The sequence below is a fragment of the Cornus florida genome, unplaced genomic scaffold (genome assembly GCF_030987335.1).
Source record: "Cornus florida cultivar Cherokee Brave unplaced genomic scaffold, ASM3098733v1 CherokeeBrave_3.0.0_Hap2_Chr10, whole genome shotgun sequence".
In the NCBI taxonomy this organism is placed as follows: Eukaryota; Viridiplantae; Streptophyta; class Magnoliopsida; order Cornales; family Cornaceae; genus Cornus; species Cornus florida.
Window position 1 is genome coordinate 94,968,992 of NW_026775580.1, and position 18,501 is coordinate 94,987,492.

Below are 18,501 nucleotides of genomic sequence, written 5' to 3' on the forward strand. Positions count from 1 at the left end.
AAAGGGGTTGTTATCTACCTTTATCAAAAATGAAAGTTTTCAATGCACTATTAACCCAATTGGGATATAACCAATTCAATAATCAACAAAGCATGTACCCCACAAATGAATGCTAGTGTGCGCCTGTGCTAGTGTAGAATACTAGAGTGAGTTTTAAAACAATCACAAAATCAAGATGATGTGGACCACAAATGCAAGCAAGATATCAATCTTTCAAAAAATTTACTCCTACATGGCATCCATAAGGCATACAAGGAGTATTGGATTCTCAAGTCAAACAATTTTTAAATTTTAAGCAATATAGTCCTTAAAAGATCAAAATCATCGCTAATATGGACCAATCATAGAAAATCTCTCCAATACACAAGATATACTCAAAATTTTGAATTTAAAAGCAAACACTGTAACATACACCATTACTCCCAAACTTAAATGGCACAACGTCCTCAATGTGCAAAGAGAACAAAATGAAAGAGTATACTGGTGTAATTAAGGCAAAGAATGGCTGGGACTGAAATATCTAAAGTAGGTGGCATGACCCCCCCAAACTTGGGATTAACTGTGGTCCTAAAATTTGGCACTCGGATAAACTCATCAGATAACAAAAATGGATAATCAGTGCACAGTGGACATGCAAGTGTAAATGAAATAAAACAGTGAGAGAGGTATAAGAGTGGTCCTGAAAATTGGGTAGCACTCTCTCACTAAAGTCACTGTGATGTACCTGATAGAGTCTAACTTACAGATATAAGAATATAACACATGACATCTATAACAAATGCATATATAAAGAAAATAGAGTACTTGATACATCAAAAGATCAAAGCCTATAGACCGACCGTAAATATAATACTGTAGCAGACTAGCAACTTAAATATAGAGCATAAAAAGATAGAGATACAAGGAGTCTCAGGTAGAGGATGCAGGACTAGCAGGGCGATCTCCGCGGATTTCCCTGAATAAGTCAGCAAGTGCAGCCATGATCTCTGCACGGAAGGAAGCAATGTCAGCTCTAATGGCAAGCAGGGTATCCTCCAAAACCTGCATTTGTGCTTCAAGGCTAGCTATTTGATCAAGAGCCTCAGATACAGGTGGAGCAGAAGAATGGGCAGTCTGAGCTTGGGAAGACTCTGCAGGCTCATGTGTCCGAACATACTTTTGTTTAGTCCTATTCTACAAAAAGGAAAGTGAAACTTGCAATGGGAGTTAGTGCTAGAATAAAGAATTAAAAGCACAAAACAGAGACATGCATGTCAAATGAGATAGACAAAACAAATATGACATGAATCTATACAAGTGACAGAATATGAAGCATGCTAAACAATGTAAGTATGAAATGCATCCAATGTGGAATATCATAGGCATTGGGCATATATGAGATAGCGTGAACATAATACATGATGAATGAAGTATGTGTATGAGATCTGTGAAGTTCGATCAATCATAAAAAGGTTTGAGATCGATCTCAAAACTTCGATCGATCTGAGAAACTGAAAAACTAAGTTCGATCGATCTCTCAAGATCGATCTGAGAAATAAGTTCGATCGATCGAACTGTGCGAAGATGAAAATCGCAAGGTCACAGATCTGTGACGTGGATGGCACGGGGCCTTCACGAATAGCGTCGTGGACCCATCAACACAACATACAATCAAAACTATTCATTTTACAAAACACATACTCCCAAAATCAATTCAAAAATAAAAAATATACAAAGCATATAAACACAGTGCTTCAAGCTTCATCAATGGTGGATTTCATCAACAATATACCATGGATTCAACATTTAAAACATGTATTTAACAACTTGAAGCTTGAAGTCAAAGATGGGGTTTGGATCTTACCCAAAATCGAGGAGAGAAGATGAGATGCGAAAGGGGTGATGTAAACTCAGATCCGAGAGGAGAGAGAAGAGAGAGAGAGAGTTGAAGCTCACTGGATCTCACCGGAGATTCGCCGGAGATGATGATGAAGATGGGTACACAGTGGCAACGAGAATGAAGGACTGAGGGTTTGGAAAAAAGGGTGGATCGATCTAATGAATCAATCGTGAGACCCTCAGGTTCTAGTTTTTTTTTAAAAAAACTTTTCCCGTCCAGTTCGATTGATCGAACTGAGATTTCAGATCGATCGAACTGTGATGATCTCTCTTCAAAGTATTTTTAGAATTTTTAAATTTTTTGAAAAATTAAAAACTAAAATTAAAAATTAAAATAGAAAAATAGAATATATTTTTGGATTTTTGAAAAATAGAATAAAGTAAAATAAAATAATTTTGGATTTTTTTGAAAATTAAAAAGTCAAATAAAGTCAAACAAAGGTCAAAATAGAGAATTGAAGAACGAAGATCGATCTGAACAAAATGTTCGATTGATTAGACAAAGAGCAAAAATATACAGGTTTTTGGTTCAAAAATTTGGTTAAGTGTTGGAACTCAAGATTGATCGAACTTTGAAGTTGGATTGATTGAAGAACTTCAGATCGATCTTGAAATGTTTTCGATTGATGAGACAAAAAGCTGAAATATGCAAGTTGATGTAGGTTCATAATTTTTCTAAGTGTTGGAGCATGAGATCGATCGAACTTTGAAGTTGGATCGATCTAAGGTCTTCTGATCGATCTGAGAATCAGTTCGAACGATGGGACAGAGAGGTGATTTGGATGCAGGTGGATGCAGGTCGAAAATTTTTCTAAGTGTTAGATGCAGATGGAAGCCAATATCTAGACTTTGCAAGAAATGAAATTTAAGATAGAAATGAGGTAGGAATAAAGTTTGGACACCCTACGAAATGTCGTGCTAGTCTTTAACGTCTCTAGCAAGACGTTGGGCTCTTTTAGCCCGGATCAAAGATCTTGTTATGTGTCCCCTCCTTATTTGGGTGATAGATACTTTGAACTCCACCCAACAAATGGTTCTTTGAAGAACTTGTTGGATTAAGTTCAAAAGAAGCTTTTGGTCCCTTGTTAATGCAATTTTCTATGTTTTCATACACCGGGTCAACTAGATGTGCAGCTTCCAAATGTCTTTGAAAGACTTGACCCTCTATGTAATGTTTCAACCTCTGTCCATTAACCTTAAAAATGTTTCCCTTTTTCAAATTTTTGATTTCAACTGCCCCATGAGGTGCAACAGAGATGATTTCATAATAACCTTCTCATTTGGTTCTCAATTTCCCAGGAAAGAGTTTCAGTCTAGAGTTGAAAAGCTAAGCTTTTTGATCGGGTTCCAAAGACTTTTTCACAATATGTTTATCATGAAAGTTTTTGGTTCTTTCTTTGTAGAGTTTGGCATTATCATAAGCATTGTGTCTCAATTCTTCTAACTCACTCAATTGAAATAGCCTATTCTCTCCGACTTTATCAAGGTTAAGATTGAGCTTTTTAACCGCCCACAAGGCTTTATGTTCTAACTCAACCGGAAAATGGCAAGGCTTTCCATATACAAGCCTATAAAGAGACATGCCAATGGGAGTCTTATATGCCGTCCGATAAGCCCACAAAGTATCATTTAGCTTCCTTGACCAATCCTTCCGGGTAGTGTTAACCATTTTCTCAAGAATATGCTTAATTTCCCGGTTAGACACTTCAACTTGCCCACTTGTTTGAGGATGGTAGGGAGTGGCTACCTTATAAGTGACGGAGTATTTAAGAAATAAATGCCTTAGGAATTGATTGCAAAAATATTTTCCTTCATCACTTATTATAGCCCTTGGCATACCAAAACGAGCAAAGATATTGGATTTAATGAATTGAATGACCACGGAGTGGTCATTTGTTTTGGTAGTACATGCTTCCACCCACTTAGAAACATAATCAACGACAAGAAGAATGTATTGAAAACTATAGGACATAGGAAATAGACTCATAAAATCAATGCCCCATATATCAAAGATCTCAATAACAAGTATATTGGTCAAGGGCATCATATCTCTTCTAGACATTGTCCCAATCTTTTGACATATCTCACATGATTTGCAAAATTATAGGCATCTCTATAAATAGTGGGCCAAAAGAGCCCACTTTGAATAACCTTCAAGGTGGTCTTCTTTGCACGAAAATGCCCACCACATGCAAGAGTGTGACAAAACACTAGGACACTTGGAATTTCACTCTCTGGAATGCATCTCCTCACAATTTGATCCGGACAATATCGGTACAAGACAGGGTCTTCCCAATAGTAATTCCGGATGTTGGCAAAGAAACGATTCTTTTCGTTCTTCGACCAAGAAGTTGGTAGCTTGCCTACTGCCAAATAATTCACAATGTCGGCAAACCAAGGCATTTTTCCATTGGAAATTTGAAAGAGTTATTTTCAAAAACTTGATGGTGGCATGTATAAATTAAATACATTGTGATTACATGTATTAGTGTTTTCACCAAGTTTCAAAATTAAGGGCCCAACTTGAAATAACCCGAGCCCCGCCCGAAAATTTGTGGGCTTGGGCAATATTTTTCTAATTTCGGTTTGGGCCTAGGCTATATATTTTGAGCTTGAATTTAATTCGGGCTGGGTTTGGGTTGATATGAATGAAACCCGAAGCACAACCTGAGCCCGAAAATATTATATGTATTTATAATTATACTTAAATTACAAGAGTGTATTAGCCAATGTAGTAGTGTGCTTGGGATTCATGCTTAAGGTTTTAGGATCAAGACATAGGTGTAGCATTAATTGATTTATTTTTTACACACAAATTCTTCGGAGATGGGCTCGGGCTGGACAAATTATATATATATATATATATATATATATATATATATATATAGCTAATCTTCTATTAATGCATTATTTTATTTTCTTCTTTTTTTTGTTTTGTTTGAATTATCTTTAAATGGATTCATTATTTCCTTCTTCGATTTGGTTTCTTTTTTGAGTTATTATTATATTTTTTTTTTACTGTTGATGGATTATGTATATATTAAATATTATTTATTTATATTTTAGATGTGAAGTTTTAATACTGTAAATTTTAATTGTAGTAAATTATAGAATTAAATTTTCTTTGAACTAAAATTGTATAATTGAGTTTTAGTTTTTTTGTAAAAGATAAAAGTAAATGATTTGGTAAAGAGATAGAGAAATATAGTGGTAATGTGATGATTATACTTATTGAATTTTAGTTAAAATAAAATTGTATAATTGAGACATATAGTGGTGATGAGATAATCACACTTTAGAGATAAAGATGATTTAATGAGTGATAAATAATTATAGATGATAACATAGGATAATTGATACACTTTCCCTATTTTTATAGAACATTAAAATCTAATATATATAATGGTTTAATGAGAGATAGATAATGAGAGATAGATAATTATAGATTATAACCTATGGTAAATAATTAGTTTTGAAAAAGAAAAAACAGAAGTCAAGAATGAAAGTAAGACAATTAAAAATTTTTATAGAACATATATAATGGTTTAATGAGAGATAGATAATGAGAGATAGATAATGAGAGATAGATAATTATAGATTATAACCTAAGGTAAATAATTAGTTTTGAAAAAGAAAAAACAGAAGTCAAGAATGAAAGTAAGACAATTAAAAATAATTATTTTTAATTGTCTTACTTTCATTCTTGACTTCTGTTTTTTCTAATTTTTAATTGTAATTATTTTTAATTGTCTAATTATTTTTAATTGTCTTACTTTCATTCTTGACTTCTGTTTTTTCTAATTTTTAATTGTTATTATTTTTAATTGTCTTACTTTCATTCTTGACTTCTGTTTTTTTTTAATTTTTAATTGTCTTACTTTCATTCTTGACTTCTGTTTTTTCTTTTTCAAAACTAATTATTTACCGTAGGTTATAATCTATAATTATCTATCTCTCACTAAACCATTATTTAGTCCATGCCACTCAAGAGTCACGACTCTTGTACTTCTTCCCCTAGCCCTCTAGAGTCCTTCCCCCAAGTGTAGTCGTCTTTTCATTGTTATGAAATTGGATAGGAGTCCAAAGTTCACAAACACCTCCAACTCAGTTTCAATCCAACGATTTATGGTCGGTGAATTTCTTTCTTCTTTCTCTCTCTAAATCTCTTGTTCTCTCTCTATCTATTTACTAACATTTTCTCTGAATTTTTAGGTGTTTTTTTTTTAAAAACAAAAAAAAAAAACAATTATTTTATTATTTTATTTTTGCATACTGTGATTTACTGCGATGAGATTCTGAAACCTTAATTCTTATTCAGTACGTCCTTCTCTCTTGGCCAAGCCACAAGCAACACCTTTTTTGAAGAATGAAAAGACTGCACAATCACAATGTAACACCACCACCGCCAGAGAGCCACCATGAAGAAGAAGAGTACTCTGAGGACAGAGACCTCCAGCTTGGAATCATTGCCTCTCTCTCGGTCCCAACACCCAATAGGTCTAAAAAAAGGATCATCAACCTCTCTCACGAAAACCCAATTAACGACAAGGATGATGCTAAGGTCATTGCTTCACAGAAGGCCTCTCGGAAGAGAAGAAAAAAGAAATTAAGGGTCAACGAAACAGGGGAGTCTTCTAATTCTAATTCTCATACTCTAACCTTTGTGTGTGAAATATGTGTTGAAACAAAGCCATACAACGAGTCTTTTCGCATAATCGGTTGCTCACATTCTTACTGTTCTGACTGCATCATCAAATATGTGGCTTCAAAGCTACAAGACAACATTACACAGATTCGATGCCCTGTTTCGCGGTGTGGAGGGTTCTTGGAGCCAGAGCATTGTCGCCCCATTTTGCCGGCGGAGGTGTTTGATAGGTGGGGGAGTGCCCTCTGCGATGCGGCGATTCCGGGGTCGGAGAAATTTTACTGCCCTTTCAGGGATTGCTCTGCTCTTTTGATTGATGATGACCGAGAAGATGGAGAGGTTATTACCCAATCAGAGTGTCCCAATTGCAACAGGTTGTTTTGTGCAGAGTGTAAAGTGGCTTGGCATTCGGGGATTGAATGCGCGGATTTTAAGGAAGATGAGAGAGAGGAGGAGGAGGAGGAGGAGGATATTAAGTTGATGAAGCTTGTTAAGAAGAAGAAGTGGATTAGGTGTCCCAAATGCAGATTCTATATTGGGAGATCTGAAGGCTGTCGCTTTATGCAGTGCAGGTTTGTTATTTGTATTTTATTTTATTTTTTTGTTATTGCAATTTCTATAGACAAACTTTGATAATTGTAGAACTGCAAAAACATTCATAAAAGAACTTAAGAAAAACTTTTAAAATTCAAAAATACCATTTTTTTTTTTTTTTCCCTTATTTGCCCAGCAATATATTTATAATTAAAAAAAGACTCATCACCGTCCACAAAAATTTTAAAAATCAAAATTCAGGAAAAAAAAAATTCTCCTTTACTATTTATTATTATTTTGGTTAAAAAAATTTTATCGGATTACATTATTGTTAATGGTTGCTATCATTGAACTAAATTTTTAACTGTGTCACTTCACATGCGTGGCTAGAGCCTCGAGTACTGAAAGAGTCCTGTAGTAAACATGAAATCATTCCTCTTTGCTTATCATTGGGATATCATGTTTACATCTTGAAGCAATTGGGTCGATTTTTTTTCTATCATTTTTCATTCATGCTAACTTGCACTATGTGGTTTTGAAACTATTGGGATATCATGTTTACATCTACTTGGTGGCATACTTGGAGCTACTTACTAAAAAAAAATGGACTAGCATGACAAACAAATCAAGAGGCAAACAAAAAAAATAAATAAAATTATTATAAAATAATATCCTAATCAATGAGTAAAAAAAAAAAAAAATTGACAAATATAAGAATATTGGTTATTTTTTATTGAAAACATTTATAACTGTTGTCGTAGTACTTGCACAAATTGAGTTCAAAAAATTATTACAATAAATTTAAATAGTACACTACATAATTTGTTATCTTCGTAGATAATGTGTGATACAAATGTGATATGACTTCAAGTTTACAATCTATAAAAACCTTGTGCTTCAATTTGTACGTGGAACAATTGGAAGGAAGAAGGGGATGTAGGAAAGATGAAAGACGATGAGTGGCAAGGAAAGGAGGATGGAATCATAGTTTGCGATTTCACCACTATACTATTACAGATCAATAAATGTTGAGGCCCTTCCCTTCCCTTTTCTTCCACTTTGGAAAGAATGAATACAGTGGCTTTGGATGAAAAGTTCCCCTCCTCTTTATCTTCTCCCAAACCATCAAAATTCCATCCTTTTCTTCCTTCCCCTCCTTTCTTTCCGCCTCTAACCTCCTGCCATCTCCCTTCCCCTCCTTTCTTTCCGCCTCTATCCTCCTGCCAAACAGAACATTAGCGTCAAATTGAGCCTATAGTCAAGCATGATCACAACTCTTTATCTAAGGACTAATTGGTTAATATACTTGAGAAATTTTCATTGTTTATATTATATTTTACCATATTTATTCATTTATTCCCCTTGTGTACGATTGCAGATGTGGACACACTTTCTGTTACGAGTGCGGAGGGTATAGGAAAACAGAGTTCGCCTCTCATTGGTGTAAGCGCTGAGTCTTCATGGATACTTATGAGGTCTCTTCCACAAGGTAAACGTAGAAAGAGTAATGCACAAAGTAGTGACTCAAATGGAAATATTAGTATTTTTTATGTTAAACCATTTTTGAAAATCAATTCAGAATGGAAACTACATCTCTAATGTTAGTATCGTTTTGGAGGCATTTCAATTGTTATTCGTGTGAAAAATAGTTTATTTCTCTTTTGACTTGATAAGTTATTGATGTTGGGTTTGTTACTTGAAATTCTTCTTCTTCTTCTTCTTCTTCTTCTTCTTCTTTATTTATTTTTTTATTTTTATTTTTTGGGACTTCTCAAAGTGTGAATGAGTAAGAGGGGGTTTTTGACATCTATTATTGCATATTATCTTTCTTGATACATTATGGTGAAATATTGAGCATAGTATTGAAGTTGAGTAAACTATCTTAAAATATTACTTCATTCGTCCTAATATAGATGTTCATTTTGAGAATTGTGCTTAATATACATGAATATTATATTATCCCTATGTATGCTTGTGTGATTGATGTGATGATGATGCATTCACATTACGTGATGAAAGAGAAATTTAATTCTCAACCGACTATAGAGTGGGTTAGAGAGAATTAACATCTAAAGAGTTGAAAGATTGAAATTCTTATCATATTTAATTTGCTTCGAGTATTTTTTTTACTTAGTAAAATTGCACTCAGGAAATTATATAGGATCAAAATCTACATGACCTTTTTCAAATACTCTTTATTTTTGTGCTCGGGTGGAAAAAGAGAAATGTGTTGCTAGTTACGGTAGTGGACTTGTGTGAGAAGGGAGTGTGGACTTTTAAATGAGTGATGTTATTTCATTATGACTATTGATACTCACACCGAATATTTTATATCAAAATAAAAAATAACTAAGTAAATAGTTTTACTTCTCACTTCTTTATTTGTTAATAATTTACTACAATTATTGGATGTAAGAATTATTTTCCTTTCATTATTAAAGTTCTTTGAAATTTTTGCCTCTCTAAGACCATCTCCAATGCTAAAAGTCATTTTTATAGGTTAAATCTATATTTTGATAGGTGTTACAGTATCAAAATGCTACATTTTATCAATTCAACTTCAATGGTGCATTTCATGCAAATGCTATTTTTTAACACAACCACCATTCTTTTTCAACTACCATTCACACCATACATATTTGCATCAATAATATTAATATTAGGCACATTCCAAATCAAGTTGTAGGCATTAGAAGGAAACTAAAATTAAACCTAATTATAAAATATAAAAAAACAAAAATCTAAAATATTTGGTCAAAAAAAAAAAAAATTATTATTATTTTTTTACCACTATTTGTGAATTAATTTTTTTATATAATATATATTTTTTTCTTTTTTGAAAATTTATATATATTATATATATTTGATTATATTATTATTATTAAAAATATATATATTTTTAGGGCAAATCATTTCAGCCTAATCGCCTCCATCTCTATTCTCGTTCTCAACTCTGAGAACTTAACTTGCCGTATCTCTCTCTCTGTCTCCCTCTCTGCAACTGCAAACTACAAAATCTACAAGAATCAGAAGTTCAAAACCCCATATATTTCAATTTATCTATCTGTCTGCAAGAATCCAAAGTTCAAAACCTATTACCTATATTAAAACCCGTTCAAAAAATAAAAGCCCGTATCTTTCAGTTTCCATCGCCCGCTGTTCCAGTTCGGGTTCGCCATTCACAAGCTTTAGCCGCTGTCTCTCAACTCTCAAGCTTGCCCCCCTCTCTCTCTCTCTGTGCACCCTCTCTCTCTTTGTGCAACTGCTAACTTGTATGTATGGGTTTTGTTATAATTTTTTTTCTAAATCAACTAATTGAGGTCTGTAATTCTTGATTTTGTGTATGCATATATATATATATTAAGGTCTGTAATCCTTGTTTTGTAATCAAAAGTTCAAAACTCATATGGCAAAGATAAATTTTGGCAACCAATATAGCAGCCCATTGGAAAGCCCAATTTTAATCTACCTGTTATATTTTGAATTGACAACCAATATATATCAACCCTATTGGAGATGCTCTAAGCTTTTTCGAAAAGTAATAGCATAAATTATAAAAGGGCAAAAAATTTGTGCCATATGCTACCATTTCTTGGGCCACTCAACGATTCAAATCTGCATTTGGGTCCCACCAATCTAAAATATGGCTAATGGATACCAAATCTAATTAGCGAGCTTACACTCATTTGAAAGGGAATCAACTCTACAATAATAATATGGGTTAAGTGATAAATTTTGTGCAGAGCAAGTCCCTACTTTTTGAAAAAGTGTATACAGGTACATAAAATTTTAAAAAGGTGCGTAACCGGTCCCTCTGACAACTTCTTGCAAAAAGTAAAACTTAAAACCCCATTTCACCCTTTTGTTTTCCATTTTGCCCCTCACAATTTGTGCAGAAAAGACCCACAGTTTCCTTGCTTTCCTCGCTTCTTCGCACCCTCACTTTCCTTGCTTCTTCTTCTTCTGTTTTTTTTTTTTTCCTTGTCTTTCCCTTTCTTCTTATCCTATAAAGCCAGAGAAGTGAATCTAGTTCTGGAAGGTCAGAGCAGTAAACAGAAGATCATCAGCACATGCTATAGATGTTTCCATATGACTTTGTGGACGTGTCACATGTTTTGATTTATGGTCTGTGTCCAATTGAAGTGAACGTTGAAAGCCATATATAGACCAAGGCCCTATCTTGGACATAAAGTTCTATTTTCTACAAGTTCGAATGCTTAAGCCTAATGATATAAAAGATGCATGTGGCACTGTAAGATCAAAAATAAAGTGTCACTGTGGTGGGCAACTGGATTTCTTAGTTTCAGTTTTCTACTTCATTTATCTAGTACCATCTATTATGGCATGCATTTGTATCTTATGTTACATGCTGCACGTGTCTAGAAGTTCGATTTGTCCAACTCTCGTGCCTTACTAAGTAAGAAAACTTGGACACATCATTTAAAAGCAAAGCAGTATTTTCATGCAATAAACGAGAATGAGAGGAGAAGCATATCAACCTGGTAAATTGGAATGTCTGAGAATTACAAGGGAGATACAGAACCCATAATTGGACCAATGTTGTGCCATGTTGACATGGGTAAGATTGGGGTTCAAATTGAGAGTTGTGGGTTTCAGTCCGGTGAGAGTTCAGAATAGTTTCAGCAATCAACTCCAATGAACTACATAAAAGACTGAGTGTTGTCCATGGTGAAACAAACAGAGGCTACAAGTTTCACTTGTTAGTAGTAATTCAACTGAGAGTATCAACAATCTTCAGTTCCAGTGTGTTCTTGTTTTGACGGGATCCAATTCTGTGTGCCGTAGTTGAGTGGGGAGCCATGAAAAACTGTTCCAGTAAGCTTTCGACAGACCCAACCACGACGATTTGTAGTGGCAACAATCTTATGCGACGTCGATGATCATGGGAGCAATATGCGGCGACGGTGTTTGGACGGAATCTGTGCAGCGATGGAGTATTGTAAGACTTTTCAAGCGTGCACTATCAAAATTATTTCCCAAATAACAGGTCACCATGTAGTGCTCTCTTGGAAGGAAATTGATAAATCAATTAAAAGTGTGAAAAGCAATAAGAGGCAACTCCGGCGACCATGATGCCGGCGATCAAAAGCTGACATATTTGAAGCTTGATAAACCCAGAAACTTCAATGAGAAAAAACCGACAAGAACCAACGAACTCCACCTTGTATCTTTCCGGTGAGCTGCATGAATAAGTCTGATGAGTTTCATTCTGCATCAACAGTTCCGGCAAGCTTGATTCAAAGACTGAACAACTCCGGTATGATTTATTTAAGGGCAACAAATGCTCCAGTACTTCTCATCACCTGCAACATATATTTGAGGGAAATTAAAAGAAGCTTGACCAGAATCTTAAAAGAAGCTTGACCAGAATATTAAAAAAAACGGCGAACCCAAACTGGAACAGCGGCTGAAGCTTGCGAACGGCGAACGGCGAACCTAAACTGGAACAGCGGGCGATGAAAATCGCCATCGACCATCATCAGAAAGTCAAAATTAACGTTACTGAAGTCGCCATCGACCTTCAACGTACCAAAATTGAAGGTGAACTTGTCACCGCCGTTGGCAAGTGTCGTCGTCGCCGGCATTGCTTGAAGCTTCGGCATTCATGATAAACGAATTCAAAGCGCCTGATTCGTCCATCTGGCCTCCTCCAGAACCGTCAACACAAACTTCTCCACCATCATGATTGAAACCCCAATGTCATCAACATCGAGATTAAGATCCAACATGACTATCGTTCAAATGTGTGTATATATAGAGAGAGAGAGAGAGTTTCAATTTTGAGCTTCAAAGTTGTTTCTACTAAAATCGAACATCATTCAACGCGTTAAACTAAAAACAAAATTCAAACGAACCGATTAGAGCAGACAATCAATCCAATTAGAAAATTCTAAAATCGAAAAAGGATCAGAAATTAGAGAATCAAGTGATCGTAGCTAATATTGTAGGTAATTATAGAGAGAGTTTTGATCAACAAGGTGATGATGGAGAGAGAATAAGATATTTTAAGAACTCTCCGTAAAAACACACACACATATGTATATGTGAAGTCAGCGAAAAAACCTCCGGTGACCGGAGAAGATGAAGAGAGATAGTCGGGGAAGTTGTGGAGAGAGAAGTTTAAGGGCATGTTTGGTTTTAGATTTAATTATATTCAAGTTTATGTTATCTCTATTTTATACAATTTGAGGTTTATATTATCCTTCTGCCAAACAAACTCTATTTTATACAAATTTGGACAAAAAGGTCATTTTACATGGCCGGTATTATAATCATTAATTTATTCAACTGAAGTGAGGGTATTATCGTCATTTTACACCATCAGGGACCCAATCGCACTAAATTGATAGTATAGGGAGATTTTTTACCACACAAAGACTGATATGCACTATATCGATAGTAGATAAGAGTTTTTTGCACTTAACCCTAATAATATTTAATGAAGACCTAGTGTTACTCATCAGAGAAGACTCAAGTCAACAGATTCCATGGTATGTACCACCAATAGATTCGTTTTCCTTAACAAAACTCTAAATGAAGTTTAGAGATCAGGGCGTATATATAACACACATAAAAAATTGAGGAGTTAGTCAGAATTGGAGAGAGGAGACAAGAAGAATTGGGATTTTTTTGCTGGGTTTAATGAGTAACTTTTTATATTTTTGGAGATTTGTAAAATTATATATATATATGTATAATATATAAATACATACATACATATATATTATTATTATTAGTAAAGATTGAATTAGACTTTAATGGTGAAGTATTAGATGTGAGAGGGAAATGTAGGCAAGATCAATGCTATGTTTTAAGGAGTCTGATGTGAACCAAGTCACGTCAGATTTGTTTTTTCATTTTTTTTTTTTTCGGGGTCGTTGTATCATTATTCATATTACTATAAGATAATTATCATAAGTGATATATGTAACGACCCGGATTTCTCAACCCGGTGCGTTAGTGATGAACCGGAAGTTGACCCGATAACGGACCCGAAATGCGGAAGTAAAAGAAGCCAAATGACCTCAAGAGATGTACGTCATCCCTAAGGCCCCAAAATGACTCTCCATGAAGCCACCGAACTCAAATGAGCCAAGCAAATGAAGCAAGAATGCCTAACTCGAAAAGAAATGAACTAAGGGCAAAATGGTCATTTCTCACTGAAAAGGGTGCCACCATGCACACCATTGGAAGGACAACGAAAAATGAACAAAATTAGACTCAAGAATCGTCTGATTCTGAGTCCGGGCAGAAAAGATATGAAATTCCAACACCCGATACGAAAGTTATGAAGCAATGACTTAACATTTTCCAATATTTTCATAATAAACTTTGAAAACAAAAGTGCATAGAAAACGAGATACATGTCATTGGCCTCCGGCCTTATCTCATACATATTAAATACATTGAAAAGAGTGCACTTACGTACACTTTACATATACGAATCAACGAATATAAGTTTAAACAAATAAGGCTACAAAGAGGCATCTTATGCTAACAATTGCATAAAATAGAAACTTAGAAACTGTAAGCCATCCAAGGAGCAATGGAATCTTCAAATCCTGAGTCATGTACCTGAAATATGCCCTAGTATCGTAGGGGTGAGTAACATAAAGTTACTTGTAGGAGATGAGCATGCATCGACCTAGCATTTTACAATTTTATCACCTTATGGTGAAACATGTTAAAGGGGCTCATACCACCTAACGTCTATATCAAGATGAGACCCAGGGAGCATCCTAAGCTACCTAGATCATTTATATCATAATCACATTGTTCATGCAATTCAAACAATATGGAAACATGTTATACAAGGCAACAAGATATAGATTCTCAAAGTCTTCAACTTGAAATCCAAAATACGAAAACAACAAGTGTGGGTCATGCCACTTAACGTCTATGTTCAAAATGAATCTATAAGGTCATTCCTAAACTACATTTGAACATCAAAACACAAATTATGATATCAATGCAATTTAACCAACAATGGAACTTCCAATACAATGCATGAAGCATGCTTTCACAAAGTTACATCTTAAACTCAAAATAGGAAATCAAATAAGGAACAACAAATTACGATATCATCTAGTTATTAACTTAAAATGAAATACGAAATCAAACAAAGTCAATACTTGGACGTCACGCCGGATCAGACCGACAACATAGTTACTTTAGGGTTACTAGCCCATGAGTAACCTCCCTATGTGCGCAATAGACTATAGAAAGGGACAATCCCCCGTACTAGAACCAAGTCCTAGCCGTAGCCAAACAATGACATCCCCAAGTTTCCAAAATCAACAAATTGTATAACAACGTATATATATCAACATGTATATACAAGATATCAACTATTTACCAAGCACAATCCAAATTTTGGAAACTTATACAATACATGCTCAAAATTCACAACTACTATGGCATGTAAGATGTCAAATACAAAGTATGCAATTCCTTACACAAAGCAACAATATATTCAATAATGAAAAACATATTCTCATGAATATAAAAGTAACAACTATGTTATCCAATACTCAAAAGTAATCAGGTGAACATACATCAAATTCAAATCCATGATTTAAATATAGAAACAACTTCCAAAATGCAATTAAATCCATGGAGTAATAAAGTATAATTTAATTAAACATAAATAGTTAAATTATCTAAATTCCAAGTTAATCCAAATAACCTCAATTTAATATATATTGAAAGACATGTCATGGTCATTATATATATAACATCAAATGACAAGTTAAGTGATTAAAACACTTAAAACAAAATTAATCAAGCTAATTAATTAATTTCCTCTAGATTTTTAAACAATTCCAAAAGCCCTCAATTTAATCTATGTTAAAGAACATGCCAAGACTTATTTAAATACCACATTACAACTTGATTTAATACTTGATACAACTATGTGAATTAAACTTTCACCAAAGATAAATATTAAATAAAAGTTTTAATTCTTAATCAAATGATCGAAATTTAATATATGTTAACCAATATATCTAAGCGTAATTTCCTAACATGTTACAATTCAAATCAAAGTTACACGTCATCATAAATTTTAAATCTTATACAAATAAATAAAAATAACTAACTTTCTAGATTTGATACAAGGCATACATATATGTTGTATAATCATGGCAAACACACAATACAACACACAAATAATCCTAAAACATTCCCAACCTCAATTGGAATGAAAATCCCAATTACCACCGAAATGAAATCGCCCCAAATTTTCGGTCCGCAAAACAGATTTTTCAGCTTGCTACCTTCAATTTGTAAAATTCATAAAAAATTCAATTCTAACCCAAATTGAATGAATCCAAAGCCCAACGAAAGCTTAAACACTGTAATTTGATAATATCAATTTAGTTTAACAAAATATTTTCCCAATTGAAACAGTTTTGAACTACAACTTTGAAACAAATTCTGCCCAGAAAACACATTTTCAGCCTGTAGCTTCCAACTTTGAAAATTCATGAAAAATTCATTTGACATCCAAATTGGGCAAACCTAATTTATTTTGGAAGTAAACATATGAGAGTGTAAAACTAAAAATTTAAGCCATGATCCAATGTCAAAAGGTTAGTGAAATAAATCATCTAAAAATATGTTTTCCAGCTGCAATAAAAACATGGACAGCAGATAGTTTCGAATTTTTTAAAAAAATTTAGAAATGCTCTAAAATAGTAAAAAAATTCTGAGTAGTGTAAAACCCATGGGGGAAGTTCCAATAAAAATTTCAAGGCAATTGAAGCACCACAGCTCCATATAAAAAATTCATTTCTGGACTAAAAAAGAAAAGCTTCAAATTTCCAGCAACTAGCTTGCAACTTCAAAAATTCATAACTAATTCATTTTAAATCCAAATTACATGAAACCAAAACTAAATGAAAGCTAATTGAGTATATTTTCATATTCTATATTTAATTTGACAAGATTAATTTCAAGTTAAAACAGTTTAAGGGTAAAATACAAATCCTTTTCTTCCATGCATGTAAAACACTCAATAATGACATGAAAATACTTCAAAATAATAGATCAATACCTCGCTAGAGAATTGAATCTCTAGATACCAAAGCAAAACTAAGAGTTAGGCTAGATCCTTCAAGGGTTTTGAAGAGGAGAGTAGGAGGAGCCTAAAGTATTCCAAGTTCAAAGTTCTAAGGTGAGTGAAAGGGTACCAAAAATGAAATCAAAGCTACTAGTCAAGCTTTTCTCCAATGGTGGCTTCCTTAGGATTCTTGAGAGGAAAGTGATGAATGAATTAAAATGTGTAAACCCTAAGCTAAATTGGTGGGCTTCTCCACTCACTAGGTGCTCTTGCATTACCTCTCACACACACACTAATGCAAGACTAAAGGTGAGTCCTACACTTATCATGAATCCAAGTAAGCTTCCAAGATTAAATATTAACCCTACACTTGTCAACCATCCATGCCAACAAGTGCACCAATCCTAGGACAACAAGTGGGTGAATCTCCACCCTCTATGTGTCATGAGATTAAGCCTCCAAGTGGTTCCACCACAAAATCAACAAGTGGCACCATAGGAATGTGACACTTGTCACATTTTTCGAAAATTGCAAAAAGGTCCTTTTTGAAAATATCTTCCAATTTAATTTGCAAAATGGTCCCTAAGACAAAAAATAATTATTTTACTTAATTACCCAAAAACCCCTCAAGTTATGGATAATTGCAAAAAGTCTTGTTTTCATGACTTTTACAAAGAAAGTAAGCATTTAATATGCATTTCTACAAAAGTAAAAATGTAGATGTCATGGAATTTAAATATCATGGACGTATGCCAAGCCGGAATCAAATCCGAGCACAAAAAGTGAGGTTAAGTAAGGAAAAATGAAAAACGACTAAAGGACAAAAAAGGGAAAGACGAAAAATGAATAGCGTCAAAAAAACAAAAAATGTGGAAATGACTCGGTTCTCAAAGGAAGTTGTCAATCCAAAGGAAAGAGTCTCAGAAACCATTTCCGAGCACTCGAGACGACACTAAGAGACGGGAAATCGAACCCGAAAAGGAAAAGACAATGAAAAAAATTTATCCGCAAAATTTGAAGAAAGTGAAAGAAATGAAAATGACCGGGTCATTTTACATAGCCGGTATTATAATCATTAATTTATTCAACTGAAGTGAGGGTATTATCGTCATTTTACACCATCAGGAATCCAATCGCACCAAATTGATAGTATAGGGAGATTTTTTACCACACAAAGACTGATATGCACTATATCGATAGTAAAGAAGAGTTTTTTGCACTTAACCCTAATAATATTTAATGAAGACCCAGTGTTACTTATCAGAGAAGACTCAAATCAACAGATTCCATGGTATGTACCACCAATAGATTCGTTTTCCTTAACAAAACTCTAAATGAAGTTTAGAGATCAGGGCGTATATAT

General features: G+C 34.0%; 1 protein-coding gene and 1 long non-coding RNA gene across 2 annotated transcripts; one reads left to right on the forward strand and one right to left on the reverse strand.

Moving 5' to 3' along the window:
• The first annotated feature begins 6,244 nt into the window (after nt 1–6,244).
• On the forward strand, nt 6,245–8,511 carry LOC132278159 (E3 ubiquitin-protein ligase RSL1-like). Its single transcript, XM_059779969.1, has 2 exons — nt 6,245–7,095; nt 8,436–8,511. Exons 1-2 carry the CDS (start codon nt 6,245–6,247, stop codon nt 8,509–8,511), a joined length of 927 nt encoding a protein of 308 aa, XP_059635952.1.
• Nucleotides 8,512–14,427: 5,916 nt separating this feature from the next.
• LOC132276044 (uncharacterized) lies at nt 14,428–17,417 on the reverse strand. The gene is made up of 2 exons (XR_009470823.1): nt 17,133–17,417; nt 14,428–16,353 (listed from the first exon to the last, which is right to left on the reverse strand). It is a non-coding gene; the product is annotated as an uncharacterized LOC132276044 (long non-coding RNA).
• Nucleotides 17,418–18,501: the final 1,084 nt, after the last annotated feature.